Source organism: Eschrichtius robustus, chromosome 5 (assembly GCF_028021215.1).
Source record: "Eschrichtius robustus isolate mEscRob2 chromosome 5, mEscRob2.pri, whole genome shotgun sequence".
Classification (NCBI taxonomy): domain Eukaryota; kingdom Metazoa; phylum Chordata; class Mammalia; order Artiodactyla; family Eschrichtiidae; genus Eschrichtius; species Eschrichtius robustus.
Window position 1 is genome coordinate 136,936,991 of NC_090828.1, and position 14,993 is coordinate 136,951,983.

The window sequence follows — 14,993 nt, forward strand, 5'->3', positions numbered from 1 at the left end:
ACATGCTGTAACTAAGACCCGGCGAAGCATGCATGCATGCATAAATAAAAGCTGCTTGCAAAGAAGGCTCAAGCACAGCCAGTTCTGTAAATGCCTCTATCCCAATCGAGAGAGCTAGAAAGTTGACTGAATGGAAAGTAGCCTATGTGACCAAATCTTTGTGTTGCTGTCTACTGAAGTTCAATTCCTCAATCCAGTGACACTAGCCTCAAGTGCTCCAGGGCCACCTGTGGCAGGCAGCCACCGCGCTGGACAGTGCAGATACGGAATATTCCTACCTTGCAGGAAGTTCTGCTGGGCAGCTTTGCCTTGTCTTCCAAAATTCCCGGGTGTCTTCTGGGCTGCTTCCCCACCTCCCCGCCGTCTCACAAAGCCCTCTCCTCCAACTGTATTATTTCAGGCACATTCTCGTTCTCCCTGCACTCCGAGTCGACCTTCGGCAAACGGGGGCAGTGTATTTACTCAACACTCACTACTCAGCACCCCCTGGGAGCCACGCAAAGGGAGCGAGGCGCACAGAGCCCAAGTCTGAACGTGATTCCAGTAGACGGACCTGCCTTCACCCTGCTGTCGCCACTCACACTCTCTGCCTGTTTAGTCCCAAACTGCCCTCCTGCTGCTGCTGAAGGAACAGGCACGGAGAGCCACAGGCAGACACATTACCGATCACTGTTTAGGGCCTGAACTCTGTCTAGGCCCGCTTTTCACCCAGGGGTTGCAAACGGGTATTTTCGTCCAGCAACTTGAGGGCAGTAGCCACATGTATTTCTTCAGTATTTCTCCTAAGTGTCAGTTTAGATCCTTTATGACGATTGATTTTATATACTAAATTATACCAACACTGGGACTGACTACTGGCCCAGAACCCTCCTCAGGAGAAGTTTTAACTGAATATTAAGTTATCAGGAAATTCTTGTCAATATTCCTAAGTGCAACAGTTGTACTTAACAGAGGAAAGTGTATTTTTAAAATGCATGCTTAAATTTTCAATGAAGTGTCATGCTGTCTGCTTTCACATGCTTCCTAGAAAAATATAATAAAGCAAATATGATAAACATTATCTGTTAAATGCAGGTGAAAAACATAGGTATGACCAATGCACTAATCTTTCAGCTTTTCTGTGCTTAAAATTTTTCACAATAAAAAATTGAAAAAATGTCACCCCACTGGCATATCCTGTGGGCTTCAATGCTTTGGGTTTTTGTTTGTTTTTTAAGTTCATTCCTTTTCATTGCTAAAAAGTATTCCACTGTATGGCTGTATCAGACTTTGTTGATCAGATCACTAACTGGTGGACATGGGAATTGTTTCCAGCTTTCGGCTATTATGAATAATGCTGCAATGATTATTCGCACAGAAGTCTTTGTGTAGGCTTCAATGGTTTTAGAAATAAGCTGAAAACAATAATTTTTAATAAGAATGGCTTGTGCTCCAGCCCCATCCAGTAATGCTGTTTTTCAAGACTCAAGTTTAATACATTTTTATAAAACCAAGATGACGAGAGCTTTCAGAAAAGCTTTTCTGGTTAATTTAGCTTTCTGGTGAAGTGAGGCTTTGACATCATGACATCTTTGTTTTGAATTCTGCTTTTGCCAACAGTGCAATGAGTCTCACGATGTTTCACAGATGATTAAAGGTTTTGCAGGGCCTCCTGTTCACTGCGCAGCAAGCTGCTGTCCAGGGCTAGACAGAACCCTGACCAGCAGAAGGCAGACCAGGCTTAGAGTCTGTAACATGGCATGAGGCTGCTTTTACGTGTGATCCCCCGGCGTGAGTTGTTTTAAACTGCTTCTAGTTGCCTTACTACCTGCCATTTATTAGTGCCTATCTATATGCCAGGCACTTCACACAGTTTACTACTCCCAGGTGGCTCACAGGCGGGCACCCCGTGGAGATGGCAGCACCGCCCTGCTCCTGCCACCGAGCACACGCGGCCTGGATTACAGCTCGGGTCTGCCGTCCAGGCCTGTTCTTTTTGTTCCACTGCCTGGTGCCAACCATGGAACTGACTCTCTTAAAAGATAATTCTGCAGACTTTGAGTAGGCAGTTGGGTTTGTTTTCATAGTCTGATACCAGTACCAGTGGGTATGCTACCAATTCCTTGCACTAATTTTTTTTCTTTTCTTCTTTTTTTTTGGGGGGGGGGGGGCTGTGCCACATGGCTTGTGGGATCTTAGTTCCTTGACCAGGAATCGAACCAGGGCCCTCGGCAGTGAAGGTGCAGAGTCCTAACTACTGGGCCGCCAGGGAAGTCCCCCTTGCACTTATTTCTACAAAGCAAGCTGACTAATAACAGCTAACATTTACTGGGGTATAGTGTATGTCAGACACCAATAGGCTCTTTTTAATAATTTTCTCATTCAGTCTTCATCATCCGTGGAATAGAAACTATTATCCACATTTTACAATTGAGAACACTGAGTCTCAAAGAAGTAAAGTTGCCCAAGGATGAAAAGATTATTTCCTCAAATACTTCTTTAATTGAGGTATGAATGACATTTCCTTCAAATAATGATCAAGAATACTGGGGACTCAGAAACCATGTCATTTCAGAAACTGAAAGACTTTATTAAAGAAATTTTATTTTTGCCTTAGTCAGCAGCTGACATAAAACGACCTTGACTTTTAAAGCCAACTTTGTTCTTTCCCCAGCCTTTTCTCTGGACCATGAATTCACTTGGAGCCAACAAGTGCCTCAAAGAAAAATCCCCAAACTGTGAAGAAGACAGGCATATTTCCCTTCAGAAAATTCAGGGCCACACTGTTTAGTAATTAAAGTGTTTTCTCCGCAACTAGCCTCAGATGGAGTGACGCCACTGTAGTGGCTCGGGAAGTGGCAGGCTCCCTCCTTCCATGTCTCCTCCATCGCAGAACACCTGCTGCTAAGCAGGAGGCCAGAGGTTTGGACCCGATGTCCCATATGAGGACACTGTGAAGTGCTCACTCCTTCACATGTGGCCCAGGAAGGAAAAATCTGAATTTGGGAGTGACAAAGTAAGTGCTTAAAGACCACTTCCTCCAAATCTATGCTGCGCAGCAACCCAGGAAGAAAGGCCCAGAACTTGTCCGTCTCACGGCGATGTGCCCCACAGCACTCAGCAGTCACCCGCACGTGTAACTACTCTTGGCGGCAGCCTCTTCCCTGTCTCCTGGGTTAAGCACAATGACGCCAAGGCGCTATCATCCTCTCTTTAAGAATCTCAAACAACGATACAGGTCTCGTTTAATTGCTCCTTTTGCATTTAGGTGAGACTGCTTCCCATACCAGTTTTACATGTTCTAGTACAGCTTCAAAAACAACGAACACACTGAAATTAAAACATGAAACATTAGGAATCAAAAATAACACCAGGGCCAAAGACCGTGACGTGAGGCGGCCAGCGGCGTGGCCGAGACGCACGTCGCCCCGCCTCACCCTCCCCAGAGGCAAGCGCAGGCAGCCGCGGCCAGGCCTCGCCAAGGTTACGCGGGTCAGCGGCGTCCCACAGTCGAGCTGGAAAGAGCAACCTAAACCAAGACCAAGCACTGGGTCGCTCTGTCCAAAGGGAGCCCAGGTGTCTCGTGCAACAGACTTTCTGTGCACGGCAGCCCTGGATGCTGGGCCAGCGGTGCCGCGCCGGGGATGTGACGTGGCTCCCCCAGCAGCAGGGACGCCTGGAGATCAGTACTGAAAGCTGCGCTTGGTCTGGATGTCATCAAGAATCTGCTGCAGCTCCTCGTCTTCAAACCGCCCCTCCAGGCTATGAGGAGAAAACCAAAAGCAGTGAGGCTGCAGCGCCTGACTGTTCCCCGCCCTCTTCTTTCGTGCCTGCTAATCTCGGAGCTCCACCGGCCCACCTCCCCACTTACCCCTAAACGCCGACACCTGTACATTTCAACTCATTTCTTTCCTTTAAAAAACATTATGAAGTATTTCAAACATATAAAAGGTACAGAAAATAAGCTAATTTGAAAAGTTATCCCCACTTGATTCCCTTTTTTTTTTTTTTTTTTGCCACACCGTGTGGCTTGCAAGATCTTAGTTCCCCGACCAGGGATTGAACCCGAGCCCCCTGCAGTGGAAGCTCGGAGTCCTAACCACTGGACCGCCAGGCAATTCCCTCCCTCCTGGATTCTTTAATAAATATGACAGACACAAATCGATGGCTCTGTGTGTGCTCCCCTATTCCATTCCCTTTTGTCCTTCCCCAGAAGTAACCATTATCCTAAATTCGGTATTCATCATCCCTACGTGCACTTTTATATGAATATTTACTATAGTACATGTAAATGTGTCGACAAGCAATGTGCAGTGCTGGTTTTAAACTGTAAGAAATGGCACTGTACTGTATGTATCCTGCAATTTTGTCACGCAAAGTTCAACGTGGCGCTTGTTGACATTACTCCAACGTTGTCCTGGTTCACTAGTTTTTCACTGCTACATAATAAACACTGTATGCTCATACAATGATTTATTTCTCCGGTCTTCATTGTTGTCCAGTTTCTGCTGTCACCAACAATGCAGCAATAAACGTGGGAATACATGTCTTCTTTTAAACTACGTATGCGTTGCTTTTAGGACACGTACCCAGGAATGAATTTTGGGGTCATGGGGTATATTCATCTTTAGCTTTACTGGATGTAGCCAAACTGCTCTCCAAAGTGACCGTACTAATTGGCACTCCTATCATCAGTGTACCAGAGTTTCAGCTGTTTCACATTTCTGCCAACAATCGGTGTGCTATAAAACCACCAATCTCATTACAAAGGCACTCATTCAACGTTGGTGATATCTATCTAGATTTTAAATGCACACAGCTTTTAGACACAGTAATTCTACTTGTAACAATTTATCCAATACACATAGAGCTTTTCACGACCAGTCCTAACCTTGGGATCAGAGCCTTGGACTCCTCAGCAGTCTCTGGACAAAGGTTGGCTAAACAGGCCAACTCAAACTTATGAAGCTTCTTCTGGAGCAGCAAGCTGATCACAGGGAAGAAAATCAAGACAAACAAAATCAAACAAGGATGAATAGGAAAAAGGGCATCAAACGTAGCTAGCAAGGAAGAGGAAAACTAAAGCACTTGCAATCTTCCCATTATGGTTAAGTTTGCTGCAAAATCCCACTTTCAAATCACTTCCTGTTCCTCTTGCTGGAGAACAGGAAGCTACAACGAAATCAGGCAGAGACAGTGAAAGCAAGGCGAGCACACCACTGCAGAGAATGCCTGCGATGGTAACTTCTGAGAAACTGCTATCCGCCTCGAGGACTACACGACCTTTCCCCCAAGAGTTTATTCTGTTGCTCTCTGCTCTTCCTACCACTGTTCTTTGCTTCCTTTGTTATTAATTTTATGTCAAACACATGATGTCAGGTGTCCCCAATCTACCAGGCATTTTGACTTGAAGAAAATTCCCTTTTAAATGTATCTAAAAAATAAACAAATACAAGCATGTCTTACTTTGTACAAATCTATGTATAAACTGCATCTTACTTTAAATGCACTTCTAGTTCAAACTGTAAAAAAGAACATCAATACAAATCATATCCTGGGTTCTCACACATCGACCTCTTAAAACAGAGGTCGTCCATGGTAAATCTGGTTTCAGAGAGGACCTTAATTATCTGTTCAGAAACAAACATTTTCTGTCCTTACCACTCGATTACAAGCCTATTAGTTATTGTACAAAATTGAGAAAATAAACACAGAAAAATGAAAGTCACTACCTAAACAAAATCAACGTTACCATCTTAGTATGCCATTCCAAACGGCTTTCTATGTTTTAGAATACAAACTCACTCATTCTGTTTTGTAACTTTTCGTCACCTAATAAAGCTATTTTCATTTTGTAAAGAAAATACTGTAAACTTAGTTACACAGGCAGAGGTTCATAATGTAGTGTATGTATCATATGGAGGGATTTGTTCTAAAAGGAACACCTGCTCATTTATAAAAAATACCAAAAAACCCCCCACAAAACCCCAACATGGGAAAATAACCTGAAATTCTACCCAGAAATAACCAGTGCTAACATTTTTGTGGAGAGTCCACCCCCCTTTACATAATTCAAAACAAATAAACAAACAGAACAAAACAAAACCCCAAAAGGAATTATAACAAATGTTATTCTGTAGCTGGCCTTTTTTCACTCAACAATACAGAAGCTGTTTTCCATATTAGTACACACATAACTTTACCTTGAACATGGCATTGCACTGAAAGGTTGTGCCATAAATTTATATATCAAATTTCCTGCTGTTGAACATTTCTGTTGTTTCCAATTATTCATCATTTAAAATGATGCATTCTAAACATCACTGTAAATGTATACTTCTTTGTGCACTTGATTGATTACTGTGTGCTTTAAAGATAAATTCCTGGAAGCAGAATTATTCAGTCAAAGGATACGATATAACTGGATGGCTTCTTTCTGAGAGACAGTGCCCTAAAAGGGCTTTACCAATATACACTACACTTCCACCAGCACTAAAAGATGGTGCCTGTTTCCCCTACTTCTTACACTAGGTTTCCCATTCTTTATTTTTTTTTGGCCGCGTCAGGTCTTCGTTGCAGCACGCAGGATCTTCGTGGCAGCGTCTTTCGTTGTGGCACGTTGGCTCTCGTTGCAGCATGTGGGCTTCTCTCTAGCTGTGGCATGCTGGTTTTTCTCTCTCTAGTTGTGGCGCGCAGGCTCCAGGGCACATGGGCTCTGTAGTTTGCAACAGGCGGGCTTCTCACTAGTTGAGGCACATGGGCTCAGTAGTTGCGGTGTGCAGGCTCAGTAGTTGTGCCGCGCGGGCTTAGCTGCCCCGTGGCATGTGGGATCTTAGTTCCCTGACCAGGGGTCGAACCCGCGTCCCCTGCATTGGAAGGCGGATTCTTTAACACTGGACCACCAGGGAAGTCCCAGGTTTCCCATTCTTTTTAAACCTACTTAGCTATTTTAGCATTTCTTTGATTTCCTTGAAGACGAACATTATTTCATTTGAATTAGATAGTCATTTGAAGTTCTGATATAAATCAAGCCATTAGAGACTAATAAATCCATTTTTACAAACTGGGTGTCATCTCTTAATTACTTGTTAGAGCTCTTAACATTAAGGATATCAATCCTTTTCCCAGTTTATTCATACTTAGATTTTACTTATGGCACTTTATTTAAAGACATTTACGTAAATTCATTTACTTACTCAACTAAACATTATTTAGTGCCCACAATGATGAATATGCTCAAGTCCTCGCCTTGCAAAGCTTACAGTCAGCTACAGTCCATCAAGCTTCCCCTCATTTAAAGTCCTGCTAACCACCCAAACCTGTATATTCACCCAAGTTATCACAGAGCACTTCTATGCTATGCAGCATAGTTTACATTTAAATCCTTAATTCCTTCAGAAATTATTTTGGTATAAGGTATACAGAGTTACAACTTCATTTAAAAGTATCTTCCCAGTAACTTACAGTGCCATCTTTCCCATATACTGGACTCATATAAAACATAATAGATTTGGATTTGTATCTGTTCCTGAATTTTCTATTCTGCTCCAATCATCTATCTATTCTCATGCCAAAGTATCACTATTTTCATTACTGTCACTTTTTAATGTATTTTAACAGCTCGTAGGGCAAACTCCCCTTCCTTTTTCTTTTTAGAAGTTTTTCTGGGGCTTCCCTGGTGGCGCAGTGGTTAAGAATCCGCCTGCCAATGCAGGGGACACGGGTTCGAGCCCTGGTCTGGGAGGATCCCACATGCCACGGAGCAACTACGCCCGTGAGCCACAACTACTGAGCCCGCGTGCCTAGAGCCCACATGCGGCAACAAGAGAAGCCACCGCAATGAGAAGCCCGCGCACCGCAACGAAGAGTAGCCCTCGCTTGCCACGACTAGAGAAAGCCCGCGCACGGCAACAAAGACCCAACACAGTCGAAAATAAATAAATATATTTATTAAAAAAAAAAAAAAAGTTTTTCTGACCATTCTTACAAATTTAAGATCTTGGGGGGGGGGGGCATTCGTTAATTAACTTATTATTATTTATTTTTCACAGCAGAGGATATATTTTTCTTGGCGCCACTTAGGTAGCCTGTGCTGCTCACTGGTAGGATTCAGGTGACTGGTGCCTTGCCTCAGCCACTGTATGTTTATTTATGATGACCTATTACCACCTCATCTTAATTGAATTATATGGCAAATTATGCTTTATCAGTGGAATAACAGTAACAGCCACAAAACAAATTACAGATGTTCAAGGTGGTATAACAATGAATGCACTGTCATCCAAAATCCTACTTACAAAGTTCCGAGCATATTTGAGAATATATATCAATTACCTTGAGGATTTAGGATGGCACTAAATGTATACATTAATTTGAGGAGAAATGACATTTTTACAGTATTAAGACCTCTTATTCGTGAATGTTTAAGTCCACCTTCATTTGTTCAAGTCATCTTTTTGGTTCAACACTTCGCAGTTTTGTATGTAATCTTTTCCCCATGCATACACCCACACTTTTCAGAACAGGCTATACTTCATATACAGCTTTATCACTTCATTTTCTGCACACCTAAATTATGTGAACATCGTTCAATTTCATTTTCTATCATAATTTTCAGTGACAATATAGTAGTCCATCAAATGGATTTAGCACAATTTATTTAATTACTGTTGAATATTTAGTTTTTTTTAAACTGTGACTATTATTAACAGCTCTCTGAAGAATATGTGCACATATGCGTCTTTTTGTCCACTTGCTTTTCCTTAGGACAGTACTTCTCAAATATTTCACCAGAGTAGAGCAAACAAGAACCCACAACCAACTCAGGGGCATAGGCACAAATGACTTTCTGCAACTGCAAGGATTTGAGTCTCATGATTTATTTCAAGAATTCAGGGACTTCCCTGGTGGTCCAATGGTTAAGACTCCGAGCTCCCAATGCAGAGGGCACGGGTTCGATTGATCCCCGGTCAGGAAACTAATATCTCGCATGCCGCGTGGTGCAGCCAAAATAAATAATAATAAAAATAAATAAATACAACTAAAGTATTAGAAAAAAGAGTTCATATATATTATTTGTTTTACTTCACAATATACTGGTATCTGCTTGCTTTAACGCAGAAATGTTTTAAACCATACCACCAAGTAACACTGATGACACCCAGTTTATAAAAATGGACTTCTCTAGTGGCTCAAATTATATCAGAACTTCAAATGATGATCTAATTCACATGAGATAATGTTCATCTTCGAAGAAATCAAAGAAATGCTAAAACAGCTCTTGTTTTCCCTGGGGCCTCCTATGTACCACAGCACCTCACTGTTTCCCAGAGCACATCCAACCAATTTGAGAAGCAATGCCTTAGGAAAAAATGCTAAAAGCCGGTCACCTTTTGAATGGTAAAGCAAAGATCCAGAAAGAATGCTCCTGATTTATATTTATTAACATAGCAAGATCTCTAGAACATATCAGGGAAATAATAAATAAATAAGCCCACTTTATTAAAAAAAAGAAAAAAAGCAAAATAAAACAATGCTGTGTGTTTATGGTGTGTATGCCAATGTATGGAACAAGCTCTGGAGGGCTAACAACAAACTTCTGACAGTAGTCACTCTGCAGGGAGGTAACTGGGATTCGGGGTACAGCAAAAGGTGGCCAAGGAAGATTTTGACCATATAAGCTATTTCAAAATTTTGACAAAGACATTATTTTACTTACATTAATCGTACAGATGATGCCCACAGGGTGGTGGGGAGGAGCAGGGAGGTGGCGACAGCATTCTACGTGCAGATGTCTAATAGTTTGGATTAATAAAACTTTCTTTCAGCACTCACCTACGTACACTGGCAATGGTCTCTCTGTTTTTGAAACGACTGAAACGGGCTGTGTAGTTTAAAGTTTTCATGAAGACCTCAGAAAGTTCCTGTTCATCCTCTGCACTCTCATTTTGTTGCTTTCGATGCTCCAGAAGCATATGAACTTCTGAATTTAGAAGTGTCTCAGCTGTTTCAAACTCTATTTGTGAGAAGCATAAACGTCAGCTGAAAATATTCCTCCAAAAGTCAGCTTCTAAACGCTCCTTTTGCCTTTGAGACTATCAGCAAGTCTCTGTCCCTGCAGAAATCCAGAGGCTTCATATCCCACAACTGTACAGTACTTTTCAGGGTTTTTTTTTTTTTTTTTTTTTTGCCATGCCGCGTGGCTTGTGGGATCTTAGTTCCCCGACCAGGGATTGAACTCGGGGCCCCCGGCAGTGAGAGCGCCGAGTCCTAACCACTGGACCACCAGGGAATTTCTAACTGTACAGTATTCAAAAAACAAACAAACAAACAAAAACCTGAATAAAAAGTACCTAGACAAAACCTAAATATGAAAAACTGGTTTAATTTATCATGAAATTAGGAAAACCATCTCCCTCTTAGTTATTACACCATAAAAAAGAAAACAAACATGTATTTCCATTACGCCCAAAACTTCCATGAAGCTATCCTACGAAAGGAAGTATTTCACCATGAGTCTATAAAATACAATACTGGAAGCAACCTATATGTCTGTCAACAGATAAATAGTATTGTGGTACAACCATTAAGTACTACCTAGCCCTTTGAAAGAATAGAACAGTTCTGCACAATGTATCACCAAATTTTAAAAAAGCTGTATGACTTCTATAGCATAATTCTATTTTTGCAAAGAATAAAGTGTATAAGTATATATTTATACAGGAGCACAGTGTGCAAGCATAAGCACTAAACTATTTACAGTCGTTTCCTCTGGGTGAAAAGGTGTGGAATTTCACGTTTCACTGTGGATATAGTCATTTTTTTTTAAAGGAGGGTACTGTTAAGGTTTCCCCCACTTACTTTGTGTTTTCCAGTACCTGTAAGATATGATACTTTAAAATCTTAAGCTTTCTACTTATTTTGGGTTTTTAAATTACAAATCAAGCACATCACACTGCAGAGAGGAAGTTCTCTGACAGCAAAATGTGCTTCACTCCCAGCCATCTGACAAAGATTATCTCCCGGACCAAACTCCAGCCTCCTTCCTGTGCGCCCTCTTCTCGCCAAGGACTCAACTCTGGTCCACAGAAACTTGACGAGGGCTTCCCTGGTGGCGCAGTGGTTAAGAATCCGCCTGCCAACGCAGGGGACAAGGGTTCGATCCCTGATCTGGGAAGATCCCACATGCCGCGGAGTAACTAAGCCCGTGTGCTACAGCTCTTGAGCCCACGTGCCACAACTACTGAAGCCCGCGCGCCTAGAGCCCGTGCTCCGCAACAAGAGAAGCCACCGCAATGAGAAGCCCGCGCACCGCAACGAAGAGCAGCCCCCGCTCGTCACAGCTAGAGAAAGCCCACATGCAGCAACGAAGACCCAACGCAGCCAAAAATAAATAAAAATAAAATAAATGCGTTAAAAACACTAAAACACTAACAAGATTTCTAATAGCTCCAGGCCGCATCCCTGGGATGACTCTAGCTCTTTACAGCGGCTGTTTATGAAAACTGAAGGCTGCCAAAATAACTTACTGTTTGTTCCAGCCAACACCTGAAGACAGGGCCCCTGTCTCCCAGCCCAGAGCGAGGGGTGTGGGAGGGTAGGAGTTAACGGCCAGTTAACAAATCCAAAGGGGTTTCAAATGGACCAACCCCCCGCTTCCCGCTTTTCGTAACTTTTCACTTCCCCGACCCTACTGAGGCCCCGCTCACTCCCCTCCTTATTCCTTCATTCTCCCTTTAAAATGCCCAGTCACCTCTACAGATCGAAGTTTAGATGAGTCCACGCTTGACTCTCTTTCTTATTGCAATAGTATATTACTGAATAAAATCTGTCCTTTCCCCTTTAGTGCCGGCTTTGTCTTTGACACATCCCTCCAGCACTTCGCAGCTTATCGGATAAAACAAACTACTTAAACAGAAGCAAGAGGCCGCCCAGGGGCGGTGTGGAGTTGGGCGCCGACGGCTCCAGGGCTGCAGCCGTGGACTCCGGCTGGCCCGCTCCCGCGGTACCTTGCCCTGCCGGCCCGCATCCCCCTCCTCCCTGCCCTTCGCCGCGCCTGCCCAGGCCTGCGGCGACCACGCAGGACCACGGGGGCAGTCCGGCAGCCCCAGGCCGCACCTTTGGGAAAGATGAGCTGTGAGGCGTCCTCCTCTACGTCGCCAGCCCGCGGATCACTGCCAGCAGCCGCCATCGTCTTGCCGCGCACCGCAGCCCACGCCGCCGGAAGCGGAAGCGCCGAGCCGCGGCCACGGAAGGGGCGTGGTCTTGGCGACGGGGCGGGGCTCCATTGGGGATGGGCGGGCCACGGTGGGTGGGCGGGGCCTCGGTGGGCGGGCGGGACCCCGACGGGGCGGGTGGGGCCGAGGGACTTGCAGCGGCCTTGAGCTTCCCTTAAGGGAGCGGCGACGGGCCAGAACCGCGGGGTCGCGGGGGTTCCCGGAGGGCCGAGGAGCGTCTTGCGCTGGCCGCTTCCGGAGAAACCGTCCTTCTCTTCTCCAGAACGCCCTTCGCCGCGCGTCGTAGGGACTGGTCACTTGGCCTTTCTGAGCCTCAGCTAACTCACCGGTGAAGTGTGGATGAGGATACCAGCTTCCCAGGGCGTAGGGAAGGATTAGATGAGATGCAGGAACGCGCTGACCGACCCAAGGAACTGTCGTTGATGGGAAGCTGGGTAGGTGACTCCGAAAACATACAATGTAATTTCTTACAATGCCTTAAGCATTTAAAATGTTTGATTTGTAGTGGATTTTTTCCAATACTTCTCAACATGTGGATAGTGATATTGAGAGGCCTCTTGGAACATTTGGATGATACTTAGAAAAGTAAGCAGGGGCTTTTCTGGTGGCGCAGTGGTTAAGAATCCGCCTGACAATGCAGGGCACGCGGGTTCAATCCCTGGGATCCCTGGTCCGGGAACATCCCACGTGCCGCGGAGCAACTAAGCCCGTGCGCCACAACTACTGAGCCTGCGCCCTAGAGGCCATGAGCCACAACTACTGCGCCTGCGTGCCACAACTACTGAAGCCCGCATGCCTCAACTACTGATGCCCACGTGCCTAGAGCCCATGCTCCGCAAGAAGAGAAGCCACCGCAGCGAGAAGCCTGCACACCCGCAACGAAGAGTAGCCCCCGCTCGCTGCAACTAGAGAAAGCCCGCCGGCAGCAACGAAGACCCAATGCAGCCAAAAATAAATAAATAAATTAATTAATTTAAAAAAAGATAAGTAAGCAAATGAAAAAGTTTCCAGCTTGAGAGAAAACAGATGGCTGTACAATGAAGGAAATAATCACAGTACACTACTTGGCTCAGGAGTGAGCCACGTTTAGGTATCATGTGAGCTCTGTTAACAGAAAATGAATGAGGATATTACCAGACGAGAATATGTACCCGTATTCCTTTGATTTATAGATATAATTTTCACAAAGTTAATTTGCCTTGTATCTGTATTTCCAGAAGAAATGTATCCGGTGAATTAATGGCAGGTTATATAGTATCGTTAGAGCTTACTACCGCCTTGAAGGGCTTTCCTGCACAGTTCATTACAGCTGTGGACCGATGTCCCGAGGAGTCTGGGGACATGCAGCAGCTGGGTGTGGGAAATGGTCCTGAACTCAGCGTAGGCCTCTTTCTCTCATCTGTCCATCCAACAGGGCTTTACAGAGCAACTACTACTTACTGGACTTACATGGGCTGTCCCCAGGGCTAGCCGGATACCCAACACACACAGCAGGAGAGAAGTCAACAGGTGAAGAGAGAAGAAAGGAGAATAACAAATAATACATAGTGATGTTTCATAGGTTGGTTTGTCCACATTTTCGTTCAGGAAAACCATCATAAATACTTAAGTGCAAAGCCCTGAGGTTAAAAAGATGAATCAGTCCTAGAGCTGTCCCCAAAAGGAGCTCACTAAGAGTAGCGGATGCAAGATCTGGACTTATTTTCCATCATAAAAGACAGAAGGTGGCAAGGGGTATGAGGGATATGGAAGGATACAGAGAAAGAGGTCATTATGCTCCACAAGAGCTACTATGGTTCTTTGCACTGTATTGGCTCAGGGTCAAGTTCTTCAACCAGCCCAGTGAGTGCCTTTCAAAGGCAGATATTCAAGCCAAGGTCACAGACCCTAGATTGATCTGGAAGCAGCTTTAGAGCACTTCCTCCACCCTCAGTCTCACAAGAACCACCGATCTCTGACCACATGGCTTAGTTCACGTTTCAGACAACAGAATGAGTTTAAAATGGCAAATTTTGTGTTATGTATATTTTACCACCACCAAAAACAAAAAAACCAATATGGAATTCCATGCTGTTTAATTGCAAATACGGTATACCTATCTCTAGAACTATAATTGCTCTTGAAGGAACAGAATTCCTCTCACACACCCCAGAGTTATTACCAAAGTCTGTTTGGTAATACCAAACTATTACCAGTTGTTGTGATCTATTTCCAAAATTATCATCTAACCCTGACAGCGTATACCTGTGGCCAAGTTGTAAGGGCTTCAGAACTGGGTATGTTAAAAAAATTTTTTTACATGCTTACAAATAAAAATTTAAACCAAAGACTAACAATATCAGCATATGAATGTTTGTAAGGTTTGAAAAACTATTCCTTGCCATTCTCTCCAAACACGCCTCATCCTTTCTGGGCCATCCAAAAGCAAGAAACTTTCCTTTAGGTCAGACCACACCAACGTCCCAGGGTCTTTGTTTGGGTTAATTAACCTCACCAAATGACATCTTAAATTTGAGCATACCCCCGACCCCCGAGTTCAGGTTGTAGCTTTCTGGGCAAGGTCAGTTTCACTGGAGAACCTAATGAGAACTATGAACCTTCTTTCTAGAAAAATCCAAATTTTAAAGGGTTCACAAACCTTAGTTCAGAAAAGTTGGCTCTAATAAACCAATGGCATTACTACCAACCACAAAAAAAAATAAATAAATAAAAGTGCAAGGTTATTGGGTATCATGAACGCCACACAAAAACATGCAGGCTGAATAAATATGATCTGGT

At 44.0% G+C, this 14,993-nt stretch overlaps 1 protein-coding gene across 1 annotated transcript; it reads right to left on the reverse strand.

Moving 5' to 3' along the window:
• Positions 1–2,563: 2,563 nt before the first annotated feature.
• Positions 2,564–12,200, reverse strand: POLR2D (RNA polymerase II subunit D). Its single transcript, XM_068545314.1, has 4 exons — positions 12,097–12,200; positions 9,814–9,994; positions 4,871–4,966; positions 2,564–3,741 (listed from the first exon to the last, which is right to left on the reverse strand). The coding sequence occupies exons 1-4, from the start codon at positions 12,167–12,169 to the stop codon at positions 3,663–3,665; spliced, it is 429 nt and encodes a 142-aa protein (XP_068401415.1). The 5' UTR covers positions 12,170–12,200; the 3' UTR covers positions 2,564–3,662.
• Between the last annotated feature and the right edge of the window lie 2,793 nt (positions 12,201–14,993).